We start from the raw sequence: 18,787 nt of genomic DNA on the forward strand, positions 1-18,787 counted from the left end.
CCTGTTGCCTTTTACTTATGTAACGACTGGAATGGAGGCACCCTGTTTTCCACAGCTGACTGATCTCGCAACTTGCTGAGGAAGTCGCTTTCCTTGAACCCCCTTTGTTTTCCCCCTTAAGGTACTAAAAAACACCGATCTCCATAATGTGGTCGAATTGATTAATAAAATGGCTGATATCTTTAAAGCGTTCAAACACAGTACCTTCGCGTTGAGTAGGTACCCAATATATCCTATCTCCAAGACTACACGAAAAGATTTGGGAGCCAGTCTGATTTGGAGTCTGGGCAGGGCCGAAGAGGATGGCGTCAGTGGATTGATTGGGCCAGTACAAAGGGGGCAGATCCACCGAGCGGGGCCCGGGCCGTCCCGCGCAGCCCCAAACTTTGAAACAACCGCGGTAGCTTCATCTGCAGCCAATCCTAGAACGGCATTTCTCCGCGTCATTTGTCGTTAAGGCCCAGAGCGACGCGTCTGTCACGAAGACCCGTCCCAGCCGTTGCAGCTGTACGCGTGCTCAACTCTTGCGTGTCTATCCGTTGCGGCAGCGGGTCTCAGTCCGCTGTCGGAGATTCCGGGCCAGCAGACCTTCGGATACTCGCTCCAAACATGCAGAGGAGCATCAGGTTCCCTTTCTGTGGAAGCTGCTGACCGGTGCCCTGTCAGAACTTGCAGTGCTAAGATTCTGGTTCTTGAGAGAAGCAGGAAGTTGCTTGTTGCGGGAAGGAAGGCGAGCCGGGAAGGGAAGGTATTCCACAGAGCCACACACAGTGGGCTGAGTCCTGGCTCTTTAAACCTGAGGGGGAGGGTCCGGAAGTGGATGGGCGGGGCAAAAGGCCTGGGTTTATAAGAGAGCCTCTGCCGCGCGGGAGCTCTAATCTGCCATTTTCTCCCCTTAAGTCTCTCGGCATTCTAAGGTCCCTCTGTTTTTCTTGCCAGCTTTATTCCACTCGCTGCTCCGCCACCTCAGGAGAACGATGGCCGCAGAGTGCACAGCCACTGCCGCCATCGCTGCGGAGCTGGTTCCCGCCGACAAGTAAGCCGGGCCGTGGGGCTCCTGAGGCACTGACCAGAGCGCGGGAGGGGACGGCAGCCCGGGCTTCACGGGAGGGGCAGGCCGGAGGATGGGCGGTCTTCCCTTCGATGAGGCAACCTCGCTGTTCGAGGTGGCCCGGACGCTAAAGCAGGCTGCCTCATGCTAAGAGCTTCGCGTTTCGGATCTAACTAGTTGGCTGGCGCCCCCTGCCCCGCTTTTCGCGGCCGCCATCTTGCTGGGGGCCTCGGCCACTGTTTCCATCGTCTGCCCCTCTCCTTCCTCCCCTCGCTTGGGGCTGTCGTCTGGAAGGTGGCGCCCTGGTGAACTGGCTTTTCCCTCACGCCCGTACCGCTTTTATGAAGCGGCCCTCCGACAGGGCCTGCAAACCGCCTGGGAAAACTCGCGACAGAATTGGCGCCAAAAAAAAAAAAATTTAAGCCGGAGAGAGGACTGGACCCGTGGGGTCCAGAGTGGGCGGGCTCTCCCGGGGGCGGGGCCTCGTGCCGGCTTTCGCTTCCCTGCGCCTGCTCTGGGGCAGAGGGCGGGGCTCGGGGAGGCGGGAAAACTCCATTGTCTGGGGCCCCGGCGGCGCCGGTGCGAGCTTTGGGCTTTCGCGGTGGGGGGCCGCCCCTCGAGGTGTGCCAACAGTCCTCAGGCTTTGGCGCTAGTTACTTTACCTTCCGACTCCCAGCGAGCCTGAGCGGCCCTGCCAGCGGCGCCGAGCTTCGGAATTGTTCAGACTTAGAGGGGGCCGAGGTGGTAGTCTCAGTGGCTTCAGGGAGACGTGGGCGCGAGGCTACTTGATCGGCAATGTTTGCTTGCTGAGAGAGTGGACAGGCGCCTGCGCGGGGTGAAGGACACGGACCAGAGGGGACGTTCAAACTGGCTTTGAAAGCGGCAAAGTGCCGCTCTGGGGTAAAGTGGAGGCAAAGCGCTAACGTCTGTATGTCTGGCTTCTTAATCTTTCTGAATTTCGCAAAACCCTGATTTTTTTTTTTTGCCCTGCCTCTCCCAGCCCTAGGTGGGACAGAGCCGCCTGATTTTTAAAATTTCTCTTGTGTGCTTTAGAAATTAGCTGCCTCCTCTCACTAGGGAGCTGCAGCTGTGAGATTTTTATAATTTCCTGTTGGTTTACACTGTGAGAATGTCAGTGTACATTTATGGGGTGCCAGTGTTTTCTTAACCTGTTAATTAAGTGAGTAAACGCAAGATTAGGATGTTGACCCACGTGTATTTCATGAAGATTAGAATGGAGAAATTATTTTCAAATTAATAAGTGGTGCAGATAAAAAAAAAAGTGGTGCAGAAGCCTAGTTAAATCCCAGTATTTGAGATTTCAGCTTTCATTACCTATTGAAAAGCTCACCTACGAGGAAATAACTTGAAAAGCGAATTAGTCTAGGAAAACAAAGGCCACATATATTATGTAAGTGGGGAGGTTGTCCAGAGTTAAAGCTGTGTTTGTGACGAAATCAGTTTGAGTTTGAACTATTTGAGTATAAGAGTGTACATTATAAATCAGGTGTAATCGTTTAAATAAAAATGTATGTAAACTTCTGAATATGTAGAGCGAGAAATGGGCCGAAAGCCCAAGCACCCCCCAGCTCAGAGTTGGTTATGGTATCAGCTTGATGACTTACAGGTGATGATGGAGCTGGGCAAGCTTTGTTTCAGTGAAGTGTTTTGTCTAGGTTTTGCCCCCTCTATTAAATAACCTTACCAGAGTAATTAGTTTTGCCTAAATGTTAAGTCAATTGTTATCATTATCAACTTATAAAACCCAAATCAAACTCATTGCCATCAAGTGAGTAGATGCTGACTCATAGAGCCCCTATAGGAAAAAGTAAACTGGTCTTGTGAGATTCCAAGACTAACTTTACTACTGGAGTAGAAAGTCCCGATTGTCTAGTGAACAGTGGAGTGATTGGTGGTTTTGAACTGAAGAGCTTGTGAACTCCAGCCCTATGCTTAATAACTATGCCACCAGGACTCCTTTTTATTAAGAAGACAAATCACAACTGAACCAGTAGGTAACATAAATGGAGAAAAGATTGAAGTTGTCAAAGATTTCACCTTGCTTGGATCCACAAGCAATGCTCATAGAAGTAGCAGTCAGGAGAATAAAACAAAACAACAAAAACTAATTGTATTAGATAAACCTGCACAAAACATCTTCTAAAGTGTTGCAAAACGAAGAAGTTACTTTGAGGACTAAGATGCATCTGACTCAGGTCCTGGTATTTTCTGTTCCTTGGTGTGCGTGTGAAAGTTGGACATTGAATGAGAGGAAGACCAAATATTGGAAGTGCCATGAACTACAGCCAGAATGCCCCTTAGAGGCCAGAATGGGCACACATACTTTGGTTGGACATGATGCCAGGAGAGACCAATCCCTGGAGGAGACATGTTGGGTGAAGTAGAGAGGCAGTGAAAAAGTGGAAGGTGCTCAAGGATATGGATTGACTGACTGCAGCAATGTGCTCAAACATAACAATTTTGACGATGGGCCAGTGCTGGGCAGTGTTTGGTCAGAACCGACTCAATGGCACCTAACAATGAGTTATTGCTAAACTAATTTTTAAAATCATTTTATTAGGGGCTCATACAACTCATCACAATCCATACATCAATTGTGTAAAGCACATTTGTACATTCATTGCCCTCATTCTCAAAACATTTGCTCTCCATCTAAACTAATTCTTAATCTTAATTAAGGATTTAAAAAAATTTTATTGGGCTATATTTAACACATACAATTCAGTAGTTAAGTCATATTAAGAAAGGTAGTGTAATCATTACCACATTCAACTTTAAAGGTTTTTTGTTTTCCTTTGAAGTATGTCAGTTTTTTGTCCCCCCCCCACCCCCCCCCCTAGAAGTATGTCAGTTTGTGTTGTGATAGGAAGAATGTTGAATTGGAAAGAGGAAGTCTTAAGAATTTGGGGCTTAGCTGTCTTGAGCCATTTATTCCTTGCTTCAGAAGAGAAAGTGTCAAAAGTTCTGGAGTTTATTTCTGTTCCTACAAGAGCTTTGTATTGTTTTCATCAGTATTACTGTGGGACTTCATGTTGGTTCTTAATATTTTGCTATTCATAATAAGATTAGCCTTATGTGAGTTAGTGTCATGGGAGTGGTGAATTAATGTCATTGTAATTGAGATATAATTGTATGAAAGACTTAGCCAAATACCTAGGCATGTGCTTTTGGGGGGATTTGGAAGACATGTCAGTATATTAACTCAAATGTGTAAGTGGGAAGAGGGTCCTGTTGGTGGGGATGGGGTTGCAGAAAAGAGGATTGTACTATTTAAATTATATTCAGTGAATTCTGATCTTTAATAAGCTCAAGGTACTTAAAAGAGCAAAATTAAAAAAAACCTTTATTTTAAATTTGGTGAATATTTGCAAAAGTTTTCCATTCAGCAATGCATACATATTTTGTTACATCTAATTCATTGCAACCCCCTCAATGCAGCACTACTCAGCCCACTTCTCTGTGCTTCCCACTCTACTTCTCTCTTCTCTCCTAATAACCCTTCTGAACATTGTCCTTGGCCAAATATTGATTGCTTCCTTGGTTCCATGCAAATGGTTGCTTATTCTAAGGTGTTTGGACCTAAGTAGTGTTACTATTCCCTTTATAGACTTGTCTATTGTTCCGGTGAAAATTGAGTAATGGGGGTACCTTTAGTTCCATACCTGAAGGGTAACATACCTAAAGAGCCATAGAGCCTTAGGAGGGATTCCACCCTCCCCAGTCTTATCTGACCAGTAGGACTAGTCTCTCAAGACTGAGTTTTGTTCTATAGTTTCACCCTACTCTTTCCAAAACCTAATGTGATCCTTTTCACAGCACATTTATTTTTTTTAATTTTAATTATTTTACTGGGAGCTCTTAACAGCTGTTATAACAATCCATACATCCATTGTGTCAAGCAGATTTGTACATGTGTTGCCATCCTAATCAAAACATTTTCTACTTGAACCCTTGGTATCAGCTCCTTTTCTCCCCCCCCTCACTTTTCATACTCCCACCCTCATTAATCCTTGATAAATTATAAAATAGGTATTATGTTCATATCTTACACTATCGACTGTCTCCCTTCACCCATGTTTCTGTTCGTCAGCCAGGAGTGGGTGGGAGGAGTTAAATGCAATCATTGCTATCAGTTCCCCCTTCTTCCCCCTACCCTTATGATATGTTTTCAACCCATCCATTGCAACCCCCAACCTTTTCTCCTGCTTTCTCCCTCTGTCTTTGTGTCCTTTTTCCTTAGTCATCTAAACTCTCTTTGGGTAAACCTGCCCTTTTGCTATTAAATGTTTGAATATTCTGACAGTGGTAAGTTCAATTCCAGACCTGAAGGGTGACTGAAGGCCATAGTCTGGGAGTCCTACCAGTCTATCAGACCTGTAAACCTGGTCTTCTATGATTTGAGTTTTATTATATTTTACTCTTAACTTTCTAGAACAGTGGTTCTCAAACTAATGCCGCAACCCTTTAATACAGTTCCTCATATTGTGGTGACCCCCAAACTTAAAATTATTTTCATTGCTACTTCATAACTAATTTTGTTACTGTTATGAATTGGGCGACCCCTGTGAAAGGGTCTTTCAGACCCCCACAGGGGTCTCAACCCACAGCTTGAGAATTGCTTGTGTAGAATCTAATGTGATTTTTTAAAATATCATTTTATTAGGGGCACATACAACTCATCACAATTCATACAAATGTGATTTTTTTTCAGAGCAGTTTGGTAGTAGTAGCTAGCTGGGCACCATTTAATTCTTTTGATCTCACCTGTGGAGACTGAGGTTCATGTGGTCCATTAGTTTCTTGAACTAATTGTTTCTGTATGTCTTGTGATTTTCATCACTCCTGGATGTGGAGAGACCAATAGTTGCAATTTACATGATTGCTCACAAGCTTTTAAGATCCTAGTCACCATTCACTGAAGGTGTTCGGTTATGTCTAAAAGGTTTTCCTATTTTTGTCCCCTGTGTCCTCGGTCTTATTCATGGATATCTGATTTTTTAAAATCTGACTTTTTGACTATACAAACAAGAACTCACTGCTGTGTAGAACAGGTTAGAACTGCCCCTTTGAGTTTCCTGAGACCATAACTCTTTACAGGAGTAGAAAGCCTCATCTTTTTCCCTCCAACCCTTTGATGGTTTTGAGCCGCCCAGTGCACACCCCCCAGTATACTACTAGGGTTCTTTACATAAAGGAGAAGCATTCATTTTCACATCAGCCCCAAACCAGTTGTCACAATGCACTACCTCCCTCCATTTTTTACTCCATTTTGATTATACTACTAAATACTTTTCTGCCTTTGGGCTCAGCTCATAGTTCTTAAAATCCCTTCAGTCAATAATTTTCCCTTTCTAGAGTAAACTACTATGACTTGTAATATCACCAATTAGTTTTGCCTGTTTTTGAAATTTAGATAAGTGAAACCATAGAATATGCCTGGCTTCTTAAACTTAGCATTAAAAAAACTAGCCTTCCAAGAATGCTAAAACATCTTGTTTTAGTGCTTTCTGTTGATGCCAGTACGAATATACCACAGTTTATCCATTCCTTCTAGATGTTGGACTTAGATCTTTTTGTAGGAGATAATCATAACTTTTTGGGAGGAGAGTATTATACTTTTTGTTCTTTTTTATAACTAGATTATTTACTAGCTCCGTCACTGAGGCTGAGTTTTTCCCATTTGTGAAATGTGGCGGTGGAGGGAAGATTCTACAAGTCTTCGAAGATTCAGTCTATCTTGTGGCAGATTTTCACCTAACCTAAGTTAGGTGTTGTGTTTAGTGATACCCTCAGTGAGATAGGTTGGTCTTAGCAGGGAAACTTTATCCATAACCACGGGAAAGGAGTGTATGCCATTGATAATAAAGGGCAGTACTAATGGAAATGAGATATTCAATTTATATCAAACAATGTAGGACAATCAACCTTATTGCTCTTCAATTTGTCTCAGTCTGACATTTGTCCCCTTATGCCATTTAAACTCTTATTATAAGTAAATAGTGATTGTCTCAAAGCTAAAACAGTCCTTATCATGCTTAACTTTCTAACCTAGTTCTTCTTCGTTGCCTTTGACATAAGTCTTGGAAATTTTTTTGTCTCTGCTCTTTCATTATTAACAATTGCTAGAATAGGGAAGACCAAAGAAATTATATTCCTTAGAAGGGAAGGATGATGAGACTGTCGTATGTACATGTTACCCTGGTAAAGAACATTTTGTTTAGTAGTCAGTGAAAAAGAAGCCCCTCAGAGATGAATTGACAGTGGCTGCAACAGTGGGTTCAAACCATTGTGAGGATAATGCAGGGCCATGCAGTTTTGTTCTGTTCATTGGATTGCTATGAGTCAGAACTGCCTAGCTTGTAACAACAATGCTAATCTATCTTCTATGAAATTATATCCATTTATTCTCTTTATCTGCCTAAGTTGAAATAAATAAATTGGCTGAGTGTACCAGTGTTAATTTTTTTCTTTGTTGGGTTTCTTGTTCCTAATTTTGTGCTGTAGAGTCTACCAACTCTCAATTGTGACCCTGTAGGATTGGGTATAATTGCTTTATATATTCTCCTAGGCGATAATCTATGGAAACAGCCACATTTTGCTCCTTTGGAGTGGCAGTTGACAACCTTTGAGGTGTAGCAATCAAGTGCTTAACCACTGTGCCACCAGAGCTCCATTCTTGTTGCTAGTAATTGAAAAAGTAAGTTTGATCCTCTTAACACCTTCAGCAACTCCCATCAGGCTCGTTTTGCTCCTGGCTGCATCCTGTGTTGGAAGATGGCAAACAAAAGTTGCAAAGAAAAGCTGTCCAATTCTGGGAATTTATAGTTTAAGGAAGTAGTCTCTAAGGTAGGGAGGAATTTATTAATACATAGATTGAAAGTTGTATTCTTTATAATTTGTCTAATTTAAACTAGCTCTTAAAAATGGACAGTGAGTCTTAAAAAGATTTCCAGCTTACAGATGGATTGATAGATGATCATAAAAACAAGAAAATAAACAATGCTTCTATATATCTTTACTCCTAGTTCTTTGTTAGCCATATTATGAAGTTAAGACAATGGCTATTTAGTGTTCTCTTTCAGATATCTTGAAAAATAATTTGTAGGTTTGGGATAAAATTGCTGACTTAGCAAGTAAGGGGAAGTAACTGCTTTTGAAAAGAAATAGGACAGTCATTATTCCATTTTGACTAGCTTGGCTTCTCATTGCCATTGAGTCAATTCCTACTCAAAGCAACCCTAGGATATGGTAGAATTGGCTTTGTGGGTTTCTGAGACTACAGGAGTAGAAAGTTCACCTTTCTCCTGCAGAGCAGCTGGTAGTTTTGAATTGCTATCTTTCGGTAGGCAGCTCAGTGCTCCACTATACCACCAGGGCTCCTGCTTAGCCACTACACCACCAAGCTCCTTGTGGTAAAACGAGGAAAGACTAAGGTTGTCAAGGATTTCGTCTTGGTTTCATAATCACTGCTCATGGAAGCAGCAGCCAAGAGATCAAGTAACACATTGCATCGGGTAAATCTGCACGTGTTGAAAAGCAAGGATGCTACTTGGAGGACAAAGGTGCCTCTGATCCAGTCATCTCATGGCACATGGAATTTGGATATTGAATCAGTAAGACAAGAAGAATTGATGTATTTGAATTATGGAGCTGGTGAAGAATATTGAAAGTACCACGGACTGCCAAAAAGAACAAACAGATCTTAGAAAAAGTACAGCCACAATGCTCCTTAGAAGCCAGGAGGCACAGAACCTCACCTGGGTTGTGGATGTTTGTGTGTGGTGGGGGGTGTGGGGGGATGGAACAATGAGGATGTTAAAAGACTTCATTGCATATACTACTTTGGACACATCAGGAGAGCAGTCCCTGGAAAGGGGCATCAGATAGGGTAAAGTGAAGAGGCATTGAAAAAGAGGAAGACTTGAGAAGGGCTGACACGGGCTGCACCGATGGCCTCAAACATAAGGATAATTATGACGATGGCACAGAATCAGGTAGTGTTTTCTTCTGCAGTAAGTAGGCTTGTAATGAGCCGGAACTGACATGATGGCACCTAAGAGCAGTTTGGCTTCATTGCTAAGCAGTTTTCTTCTGAAGATTCTATGTGATAACAGATCTGTTCACCTGACTGAAAAAGAACTATTGTAAAGTCTGTATGATAACTTACTCTTTGCGGTAATACTTTTCCATGTTTCACTCATTTTCTCATGCATAAGCTAAGCAGTAGTTCAGGCACAGACTAAAGAGAACGCTGTAGATCTCTATCTGTACATCTCTTTGTTCAGGTCCCATCAAGTCTAACTACCTTGGTCTTGATATTTGAGTAAGAATTTTTAATTAGTACCAAGTGCATAGGATTGGTCTATGAAGTCATTTAAGTTCAGTCTGTCTTGAAACCTACCTAACCTGCCTCAAGATAATGCAATGATATGGCATCCTACAAAAGTGACTTCTTTTTAGATGCTAGTCAATCAGTTCCAATTCATAGCAGCTCTGTACAGCAGAATAATGTACTGCCTGGTCCTGCGATCCTCCTTGCTATTTAATGCCCATTGTTGGAGCTACCATATCTTCTTCCCACTTTACTAAGCATGTTTCTTTCCAGGGACTGGTCTCTGTTGATAGCGTGTCAAATTCACTTCTAAGGAACATTCTGGCTGTACTTGTTTGTTCTTCTCGCAGTTCATGATATTTTCAATAATTGCCCCCATCGTAATTCAAAAACATTAATTTTGCTTTGGTCTTACTGTTCTTATTCGTGCAGGTTCAGATGGTAGCCGATGTATTGTTTGTTGGAGGAATTCTTTCAGACTCCGAAGACAGTTGGGGGCAGGATCACTGGTTATGGAAGGAGTCCTCATATGTGCAGGGATGGCTAATGATCCAGCACTTGTTTGGCTATCTGTTAAGGGGGAGTTCCAGCTCCTTTGTACAGTGGGGTGGGGCATCCTGCATGAGATCCAGAAGGACACGGTTCTGAACTCAGAGCAGGAGTATGTCACCTGTGGCTGAGTGGGCAGCTTGCCACCCTTTGGATCATCAGGTGTGGGGAACAAGGGAGGAGGATCTCATCTTGCACCTCTTAATTCTTTGGTGTCCCAGTCAGGAATACAGATTGCAAAAGTTCAAGAGGGCCACACTACCTTGGGCTAGTCAATAACTCATCTTTTTGGCTTTTTCCCTTACAGCTTTGTTCAGCTTCTTATCCTTTCCTTTTTTATTTTATTTACATTTTGAATTCACCTCTATCTATCTATTAATTATATTTTCCTGTGAAGCTCAGTTCCAAAATTATCACCTGTGTTTTATTAGGTCTCTGTCTTTGTTTCAGAAGCTCAGTATAATGTGGCATGTTGCTGTCTCTCTGCTTCTTGGACAATAATTTCAATTCTCACTTTACTTTTTGTACATTTGCACTCTAGGTTTTTTCCATTCAAGTTTTATAATTTAAATAATTTTCTTAATTTTGTTCATGTTAAGGTCAATGGAAATGTGATTTTTTTTCAGATTTCAGGGAAAGCTGCAGCCATCTATCTAGTGACTTCTCCAAATTATATTTGAAGAGTTTGTATTCTAATTGTATATGGTCAGCGTGATTCCATTATCCTTGTAATCAGCTATACAAACTTGATAGAATGAGAGACTAGTTTTTCTTTAAAGCTGCTGATGTGAGAGGGCCATAACCAGAAGCACCAAAAACCATAGGGTTTTTTTCATTTGGTCCTTCAGGACTGACAGACTTAGCAACTATATATCTAGACAAGCACACTAGTCTGTAGGATTTGGACTCATCTAGGAAAAATACCAGTCTCTTTATCCCTGGGATTCCTTGTGGCAGTTTAAAACCATTCTGAGTTAGCAGTTTAAAACCACCTGCTGCTGCTTAGGAGAAAGATAAGGCTTTACGTACCTGTAGAAGTATAATCTTGGAAACCCTCGGAGGAAGTTCTACCCTGTCCTGTTAGGGTCACTATGAGTCAGAATTGAGTTTTTGTCTCCCCCTCAACCCCCCTCTCCTGGCTGATGTTTGTGTTTCATGTTTTCCAAAGTAGGAGGTACTACCCCAGTGTGTGTGTGGGGTGGGGGTGCGGGCAGGGTGGGCGCATGCACATGGCCTACAGTATGCTTTTAATTCCTAGGGGGTGCTGGATAATTTTTTCCCCCTGAGGTTTCAGTTAGAAAATAGTTTGTTCCATTTATCCTGTGAAGTGGTTATTTTGGCTGAGGGACCAACCTCTAAGCATTCTATTCTGCTATTTTCAGAGGGAAGTGGATTTTCAATGTCAGTCTGAATGCTAGGTGTGCTTAATGCTTTTAGTCTGGTTATTCTAAGCCAGTGGTTCTCAGCCTGTGTGTCTCAGCCCCTTGTGGGGGTGGTCCGAAACACAACCCTTTCACGGGGTCGCCCAATTCATAACAGCAAAATGACAGTTATGAAGTAGCAATGAAAATAATTTTATGGTTGGGGGGGATCACCACAACATGAACTGTATTACAGGGTTGCGACATTAGGAAGGTTGAAGAACCATTGTTACAGGTCTTTTCAGCCAAGATAGCTACAATGTGTTTAAAAGATAACAGGAAATTTTTTCAAAATCAAAACTATCAATTTTGTTTTCATTTTTGGTAAAAAGTTGGTAGTTAAGTCTAAAATGTGGCTCAAAATATCTTGTATTTTGACTCTCCCTTTTATTATAGAATTGAAGATGATGCTCCAGCTCCTTCTACCTCTGCAGAAAAAGTGGAGAGGTAAGATGGTTCATGTTTATATGGATCAATCAGATTCTTATTTGAAATGTAACTTTAAAGCTATAATATAACTTGAGGAAAATTTCTTTCATTATTTTCAAATTGATAGTAAAAGCAGTAGACATTAAGGTACTTCCCTATAATTTAAAGTAAAGGATCCTGATGTGTTAAAATGGGTCTTTGCATTTATTAAGAATATTAGGGGGGGAAACAATATTAGAATGAAAAATTATGTATTTATGCTTCTTGCTCAGTACACATTCAACAAATTCTTAGTTTTTAATTATTTCTTATTTGGATCTCTGCTTTTTACTATACTTGATCTTAAGCCAAAAGGCCATGAAGCGATAGGATCTCTGCTTTTTAAGATTGCCATTTCAATTTGTTGAGTACTGTGATTAAGCTGTTTTCACATTAACTTCTCCCTCTTTATGTGATCAGTGCCTTTTAACTCTAGAGATAAGTACAATGAGTAAAAAAATGTGACTAGCAAATATCTGCAGTATTTACATTTAGGTTATGTAAGCAAGTAGTCCTTTAAGAGAAAATAGCCTACTCAAGCTTCTGAGAATGATGACTTTGAAATTTGGTTTTATGGTGATAAAGTATGAATTTACTTGCCCTTGCCACATAGGCCAGTGATTTAAAGAAACAATTAGTCTTTCAATGTGATAAGTGTTTTTTAAAAAGTTGATTTAAACAGCAGGCTACAGGTGAAAATATACTTTTTTTTTTTTTTTTTACAGTTTGGATGTGGATAATGAAGCCAAAAAACTATTGGGTTTAGGACAGAAACATCTGGTGATGGGCGATATTCCAGCAGCTGTCAATGCATTTCAGGAAGCAGCTAGTCTTTTGTAAGTATTGTTTGTTTTTAACGATTTTTACTACATTTTATTTAAAATCACTTTAGATATATTAAATTCTTAATTTTTTTGGTTGTTTGGAATGAACTTGTATGTCATTGAAGACTCCAAGTCCACTGTTTTTACTTTTACTTTTTTTGCCCTTCAGACCAATATTTAGAGCTGAGGAATAAGGAATCTGGAGTCTTTTTTTTCTTCCTGGAAGCATTTTTTACTTCGTTTTTTTCATGTTAAACCCTCTTTTTTAAAAAAAACCATTTTATTGGGGGGCTCTTACAGCTTTTATAACAATCCATGCATGAGTTGTATCAAGCACATTTGTACATATGATGCCATCATCATTTTCAAAACATTTTCTTTCTGCTCGAGCCCTTGTTATCAGTTCTTTTTTCCCCACCTTCCCCACCTGCCCCTCTTGTGACCCCTTGATAAATTTTTATTTTCATATCTTACACCATCTGCTATTTCCCTTCACATTCTCTGATTTAGCTGGATTTGTAAGGTAGATCTGGAATTATAATGGTGGGGTTGGGGAACATTAAAGAATTAGAGGATGTTGTGTGTTTTGTCGGTGCTGTACTGCACCCTGACTGGCTCAACCCTTCTTGTGACCTTTCTGTGAGGGAATGCCCATTTATTTATAGATGGGCTTTGGGCCTCCACTCCGATGACACGCCCTTGTTCACATTGATATGATTTTTTGTTTTGGGTCTTGTTACCTGATACTTGATCCATCCGCACCTCATGATCACACAGACTGGTGTGCTTCTTCCATGTAGGTTTTGTTGCTTCCCTGCTAGATGGCCACTTGTTTAACTTCAAGCCTTTAAAGCCTCAGATGCTGTATCTTTTAATAGCTGGGAACCATCAGCTTTCTTCACCACATTTGCTTATGCACCCATTTTGACTTCAGTGATCATGTCGGGAAAGTGAGCATCACAAAATGCCAGGTTATTAGAACAAAGTGTTCTTGCATTGAGCGAAGACTTGAGTAGAGGCTCAAGGTCTGTCTGCTACCTTGATACTTACTTATCATATAAATATATGTATGTGTATAGACCTATATCCCTATCATTATTAATATATGTACATACATACATAAATATATTTATACCTCTACAAATGTCTTTTGCCTCCTAGTTTTTTCCTCTATTTCCTTTTACTTTACTCCTGTCCCACTCTCATGTTTACCCTTCATTTGACTCTCAGTGATTCCTTTCAGCTACATTGTACTTTATTAAACCCTACCAGGCATTCTACATCCTCCTGCCATTGATTTTATATCTTTTATTGTTCCCTGTCCCTGGGTTTGTTGGCTACCCCTCCCTTTCCCCCACCTCCCCCTCTCTCCTGTCCCCCCAGAACTGTCCTGTTGTTTTCTCCTTGGGATTGTTTATCTTACTTATTGATAATAGATAGACATGAAAAAAGGAAGAAGGGCCTATAAATAGTTCCAGGTCTGTCTGCTGACCCTTAAGTATGTTTTCCGAGTCTGATGAGGTGCCAAGCCCTGCCCCTCGGAGTCGGGTCTATTTTTGGGACTCTTCAGGAACCTTGTTGTTTTGCTTCTCTAGCTCTGTTGCGCTCCCTTCAAGTTTTGCACAGGGGCTAGGGGCAGACAGGCATAATTCCAGCACCGTGTCTCCAGTGTTGTCCCCTGCAGCGCTATGGGTCTGTGAAAGAATGTCGCATTTTGTGGTGGGACTTGCCTAAACCCTCCAATTTTTTGTTATTGTCTCCCCCCCACTCCCCTGTGTCTCCCCATTTTTGTTGCCAACCCCATTCTTAGCCTCTTCATAGTTGTCAAAATGTTGTCTATTGATGTATTAAACCACATTTCCTCTTTGTTTTTCCTTATAGCAATAGTTATATTGTTTATCTTTTAAAAATTGACTGAGTTTTCTACGCATAATAGTATCTTAGTTTTGACCATGTCCTGCTGTGTTTAAGAGAATTATCATTATTTTTTATTATGTATAAAACTCCATAGTACGAATATACCTGGACTTGTTTTTCCATTCCTCTATAGTTTCTATGTTTTTGCTATTGTGGAAATTGCTGAGATAGGTGTACATCTGTCTATTTGTATTATGTGCTTAATTTCTTCTGAGTATATACCCCATAGAAATATTGCTGGATCATAAGGTCTTGGATTTGCATTTATGGAAATGTCATACTGATTCCCATAATGACTATAGAATTCTACAATCCCACCAGCAATGTGAACGCATTCCAATCTATCCATACTCACCTGTGTTTTTCTTGAATTTTGTCAAAAGTCAGTGTGGTTGGGGGTGATACCGTGTTTGTATTTCTCTTTAATTTTTTGAGTTAAATGTTTCATAACAAAAAGTGAAGTCAAAAGCTTTTTAAAGATTTGATTGTTAAGAGATTTGATTGTTTTCCATGTAGTTTATTGCTGTTACTAGAACTATGAGATCTAATTATCAATGAACAGTTTCAGCCATTTTTCCTAAGGTAATTCCCTCCCCAAATGCCCCTAATTTGGGTTTGTTGAAGAGGTTACTGACTTTAGTACTCTTAGTGTCCTATGAGGGATACCTGTTGGTGCAGTGGTTATGAGTTGAGTTGCTAACTGCAAGGCCAGTAGTTCAAAACCCCCAGCTGCTCCGAGTGAGAAAGATGTGACTTTTTACTTCTGTAAAGAGGTATAGTCTCTAAAACTCACAGGGGCAGTTCTACCCTGTGTTAATAGGGTTGTCACTATGAGTCAGAATCGACTCCATGGCCTAGCATTGGTTGAGTGCCCTGTGAAACTCCTCAGTGCTAAGAAGCCTATGATGGTTGGTCACACTACTTTGGCTAATGGTGTGTTACCACAGTTTTTCATACTATACATTTTTAGTTCCATTTATTGTTTTCACTGAATTTGGCAGCTACCACCAGGTAGCCATACGTTTCTACCATATATACTCATGTATAAGCTGAATTTTTCAGCACATTTTTATTGCAGTTTTTGTGGTAAAATAAGGCACCTCAGCTGATATTTAAGTCGGGTGTATATGGTATATTTTGGGGCAGCAGATTAGTATTAGTGCTTCAAGGGCAAAAAAGTGATTAAAAAAATATCCCACCCCTGGTGGCTTGATTTGAGCTGATTTTCTCTTAAGAGACTACCACTAACAATTGATAATCAGTTATGAATTGGGTGCCTTGTGAACGAGTTGTTCGACCCCCATAGGGCTCACGTCACAGGTTGAGAACCAGTGGTACAGTTTCTGAAGCTGTAGCTCTTTATCATGCAGAGTAGCTGGTGGGATGGAACCACTCACATTGAGGTTAGCAGTCCAGTATTTGCCTGTCAGTGCCATCAGGGCTCCTTATAAACCAATTAAAGAAAAAACATTGTTAATTGAGTTGATGTTGACTCATAGCAAGCCAAAAGTGCCCTTGTGAGTTTCTGAGACTTTAGCACGTTACAGGTGTAAGAAAGCCTCTTTGTTCTTCTGAGAGGCTGGCTGGTGGTTTTGAACTGCTGATTTTGTAGTTAGCAGCCCAACATTTAATTAGTACATCACCAGGGCTCTTCCCTCATTTTAGCTACCATAATTTTCTTTTATGATTGTCTCTGCCTCATTTCATTCTTTATATAGCTCACCGACTTTCATTAAGTTGATTATAAGATAGGTAGAACATCCCTTTTGGGCTCCTTTCTTATATATAGTTGTTAAGTCTTATGAAATCAGTGCTTTTCACGAACATTTATGGTTTTCAACGCCACTTCTCTTAGTCTACGTGTCTATAATAATCTCTTGTCTGCTTTCTGGCATGTTAACACTTCCTCTGTACCTCTGGTGCTAGGGGCAGAACCCAAATGTCATCAGCTGCTAAGTATTTATTGTCACTTTTGGTGGGGGGTATTAAAACAGATAGTTATCCTAGATTGGGAAGTTTTTTTTTTCTTTTTCATTTTTTAAGTCATTTTATTGGGGGTTCATACCACAATCCATACATACATCAATTGTGGCAAGCACATTTGTACATTCGTTGCCGTCATCATTCTGAAAACATTTGGTCTCCATTTAAGCCTTTGGTATCAGCTCCTCTTTTTACTTATTTATTTGGGGGGAAGTTTTTAAAATTAAGTAATTATGATAAGCATATTTAGGCTATTCAGTTTGTCTTCCCAGTTGTAGAATATAAGAACAATATTGGAAAAGCATTATTCTAATGTAGTAGACTATTCTTTAAAAAAAATACCACTCAAAAAAAAAAGAAAAAAAATACCACTCATGATTTTGATTAATTTCTATACATGATTTATTTTTATTTTTTCTATAAGTGATTTTAATTGATTCATATGCCATCAGTACTTCGCATGGCTTTTTCTTAACTATGAATAAAGTGTTTTTTTTTGACAGTGCTACATTTTCTTTTTCATTTCTCACACTTTTGTAATGTCTTTCCTGCCCCTGACCTATTTAGGTATTAATAACTAAAACTTAAAAACAAAAAAACTAAAACTTAATATGCTTCTTACTGGATTTGTAAATAAGGTTTTTAAATGTTGTTACATATATTAACTCATGTGGCAGAGGTGAAATTTGAACTTAAGCATTCTGATCTTAGGCGCAATGCTCTTAAACCATAGTGCTGCTTTCCTCCAGAGCATGTTTGTCCTATATTCTGGACTGTATTGACACCTCTGCTCCTAGTCTTAGAGCAGAATCTTACTAATGCTATTTGGCTGTATATATTAACTGTAGCAAGTTGGTATCTCTAAGAACATGCAATTTTAACTTTATGCCTTGTTTCTAAAAGTCCCTTTAAACCTGACAGATAAGAAATAATTGAAAAGAAATAACTGGCTTTATTGAAGGATTTTGTTTTTTTAATTTTTATTGTGAATTGTGTGGAGGTAACCATGTTTTCATTAAAAAATTATCAAACCTCATTGTTTGCCTCATTCCATCATATATATATATATATATAAAGCAATTGTTTTCCCTTTATTAGAAGGGGATTTAATAGTGTTTAATTAGCATGGACTGAAGAGGTATCATTTTCTTTTTTTTAAAACATTTAATTAGGGGCTCATACAACTCTTATCACAGTCCATACATATACATACATCAATTGTATAAAGAACATCTGTACATTCTTTGCCCTAATCATTTTCTTTTTTTCTCCTCTTATTTTTTCACATTTTATTAGGAAGGTATCATTTTCTTAAAAAAATAATTGTGAATTTGGTGAAGGTTACTGAGAAAATCCATTTACTATTCAGTTTGTACCTGCTTTGTTTCATGTCATTCATTGCAATCCCCATAATGTAACATTACTTATTCCACTTCCTCCCTGTATTTTCTATTTATGCTGTCTTCTTAACTCTTCTGAACTTAGTCTTTGAATAATGTTGCCCCTTTGATTCTTAAATGGCTGATTATTCTAAGGTTGTACATACCTTCCTAGTGTTACTGTTCCTTTTATAGACCTCTTGATTGGGTGAACATTGAGCCATGAGGGTGAATACATTTCCACCCCTGAAGGGCGAGGAGGGGGGGACAAGGCATGTCTAAGGGCCGGAGACCCTATGTGATCAGTAAGTTTGGTCTTTTTTCCCCCCTTAATAAATTATTTAATTAAAAAAACTATGAAACATGTTTAGTAGATATGAAAGGAATGCAAATGAAGATAAATACTATGGTGAAACTAAACCTTTTTTTGGTGGATCAGAAAGTACTTGTATTTGCTTTTAAAAAAAAATCATTTTATTGGGGCTCCTACAACTCTTATCACAATCTATACATACATCCATGTGTCAAGCACATTTATACATTTGTTGTCATCATTCTCAAAACATTTTATTTCTACTTGAGTCCCTGGTATCAGCTCCTCTTTTTCCCCCTCCCTCTCCATCCCCCCTCCTTCACAAACCCTTGATAATTGATAAATTATTTTGTCATGTCTTATTTTTTTTTTTACAATTTTCCATTTTGTTTTGATTTTTCCTACTCTATTCTGAATCTAATGTTACACATTTCAGAACCATGATGGTTAGGCATCATCTTTTGGTTTCAGGGAAGCTAAGGTTCAAGTGGCTCATTGAACTTAATTGCTTCCATGTGGCTTCACTTAT

The 18,787-nt window shown here is 39.9% G+C and overlaps 1 protein-coding gene across 5 annotated transcripts in view; it reads left to right on the plus strand.

Moving 5' to 3' along the window:
• The first annotated feature begins 561 nt into the window (after nucleotides 1–561).
• The window catches only part of NASP (nuclear autoantigenic sperm protein), a 29,603-nt gene continuing 11,377 nt past the window's right edge, over nucleotides 562–18,787 (plus strand). For 2 of the 5 annotated variants that reach the window (XM_075555549.1, XM_075555551.1), the window contains exons 1-3: nucleotides 859–1,036; nucleotides 11,771–11,821; nucleotides 12,568–12,678. In XM_075555549.1, the coding sequence (XP_075411664.1) occupies nucleotides 978–1,036; nucleotides 11,771–11,821; nucleotides 12,568–12,678 (221 nt within the window). In that variant the 5' untranslated portion in view covers nucleotides 859–977. Of the gene's footprint in view, nucleotides 749–858; nucleotides 1,037–11,770; nucleotides 11,822–12,567; nucleotides 12,679–18,787 lie in introns of those variants that run through there. The other 3 variants (XM_075555548.1, XM_075555550.1, XM_075555552.1) reach the window with 3 other exon arrangements.

This window comes from Tenrec ecaudatus, chromosome 1 (assembly GCF_050624435.1).
Source record: "Tenrec ecaudatus isolate mTenEca1 chromosome 1, mTenEca1.hap1, whole genome shotgun sequence".
Classification (NCBI taxonomy): Eukaryota; Metazoa; Chordata; class Mammalia; order Afrosoricida; family Tenrecidae; genus Tenrec; species Tenrec ecaudatus.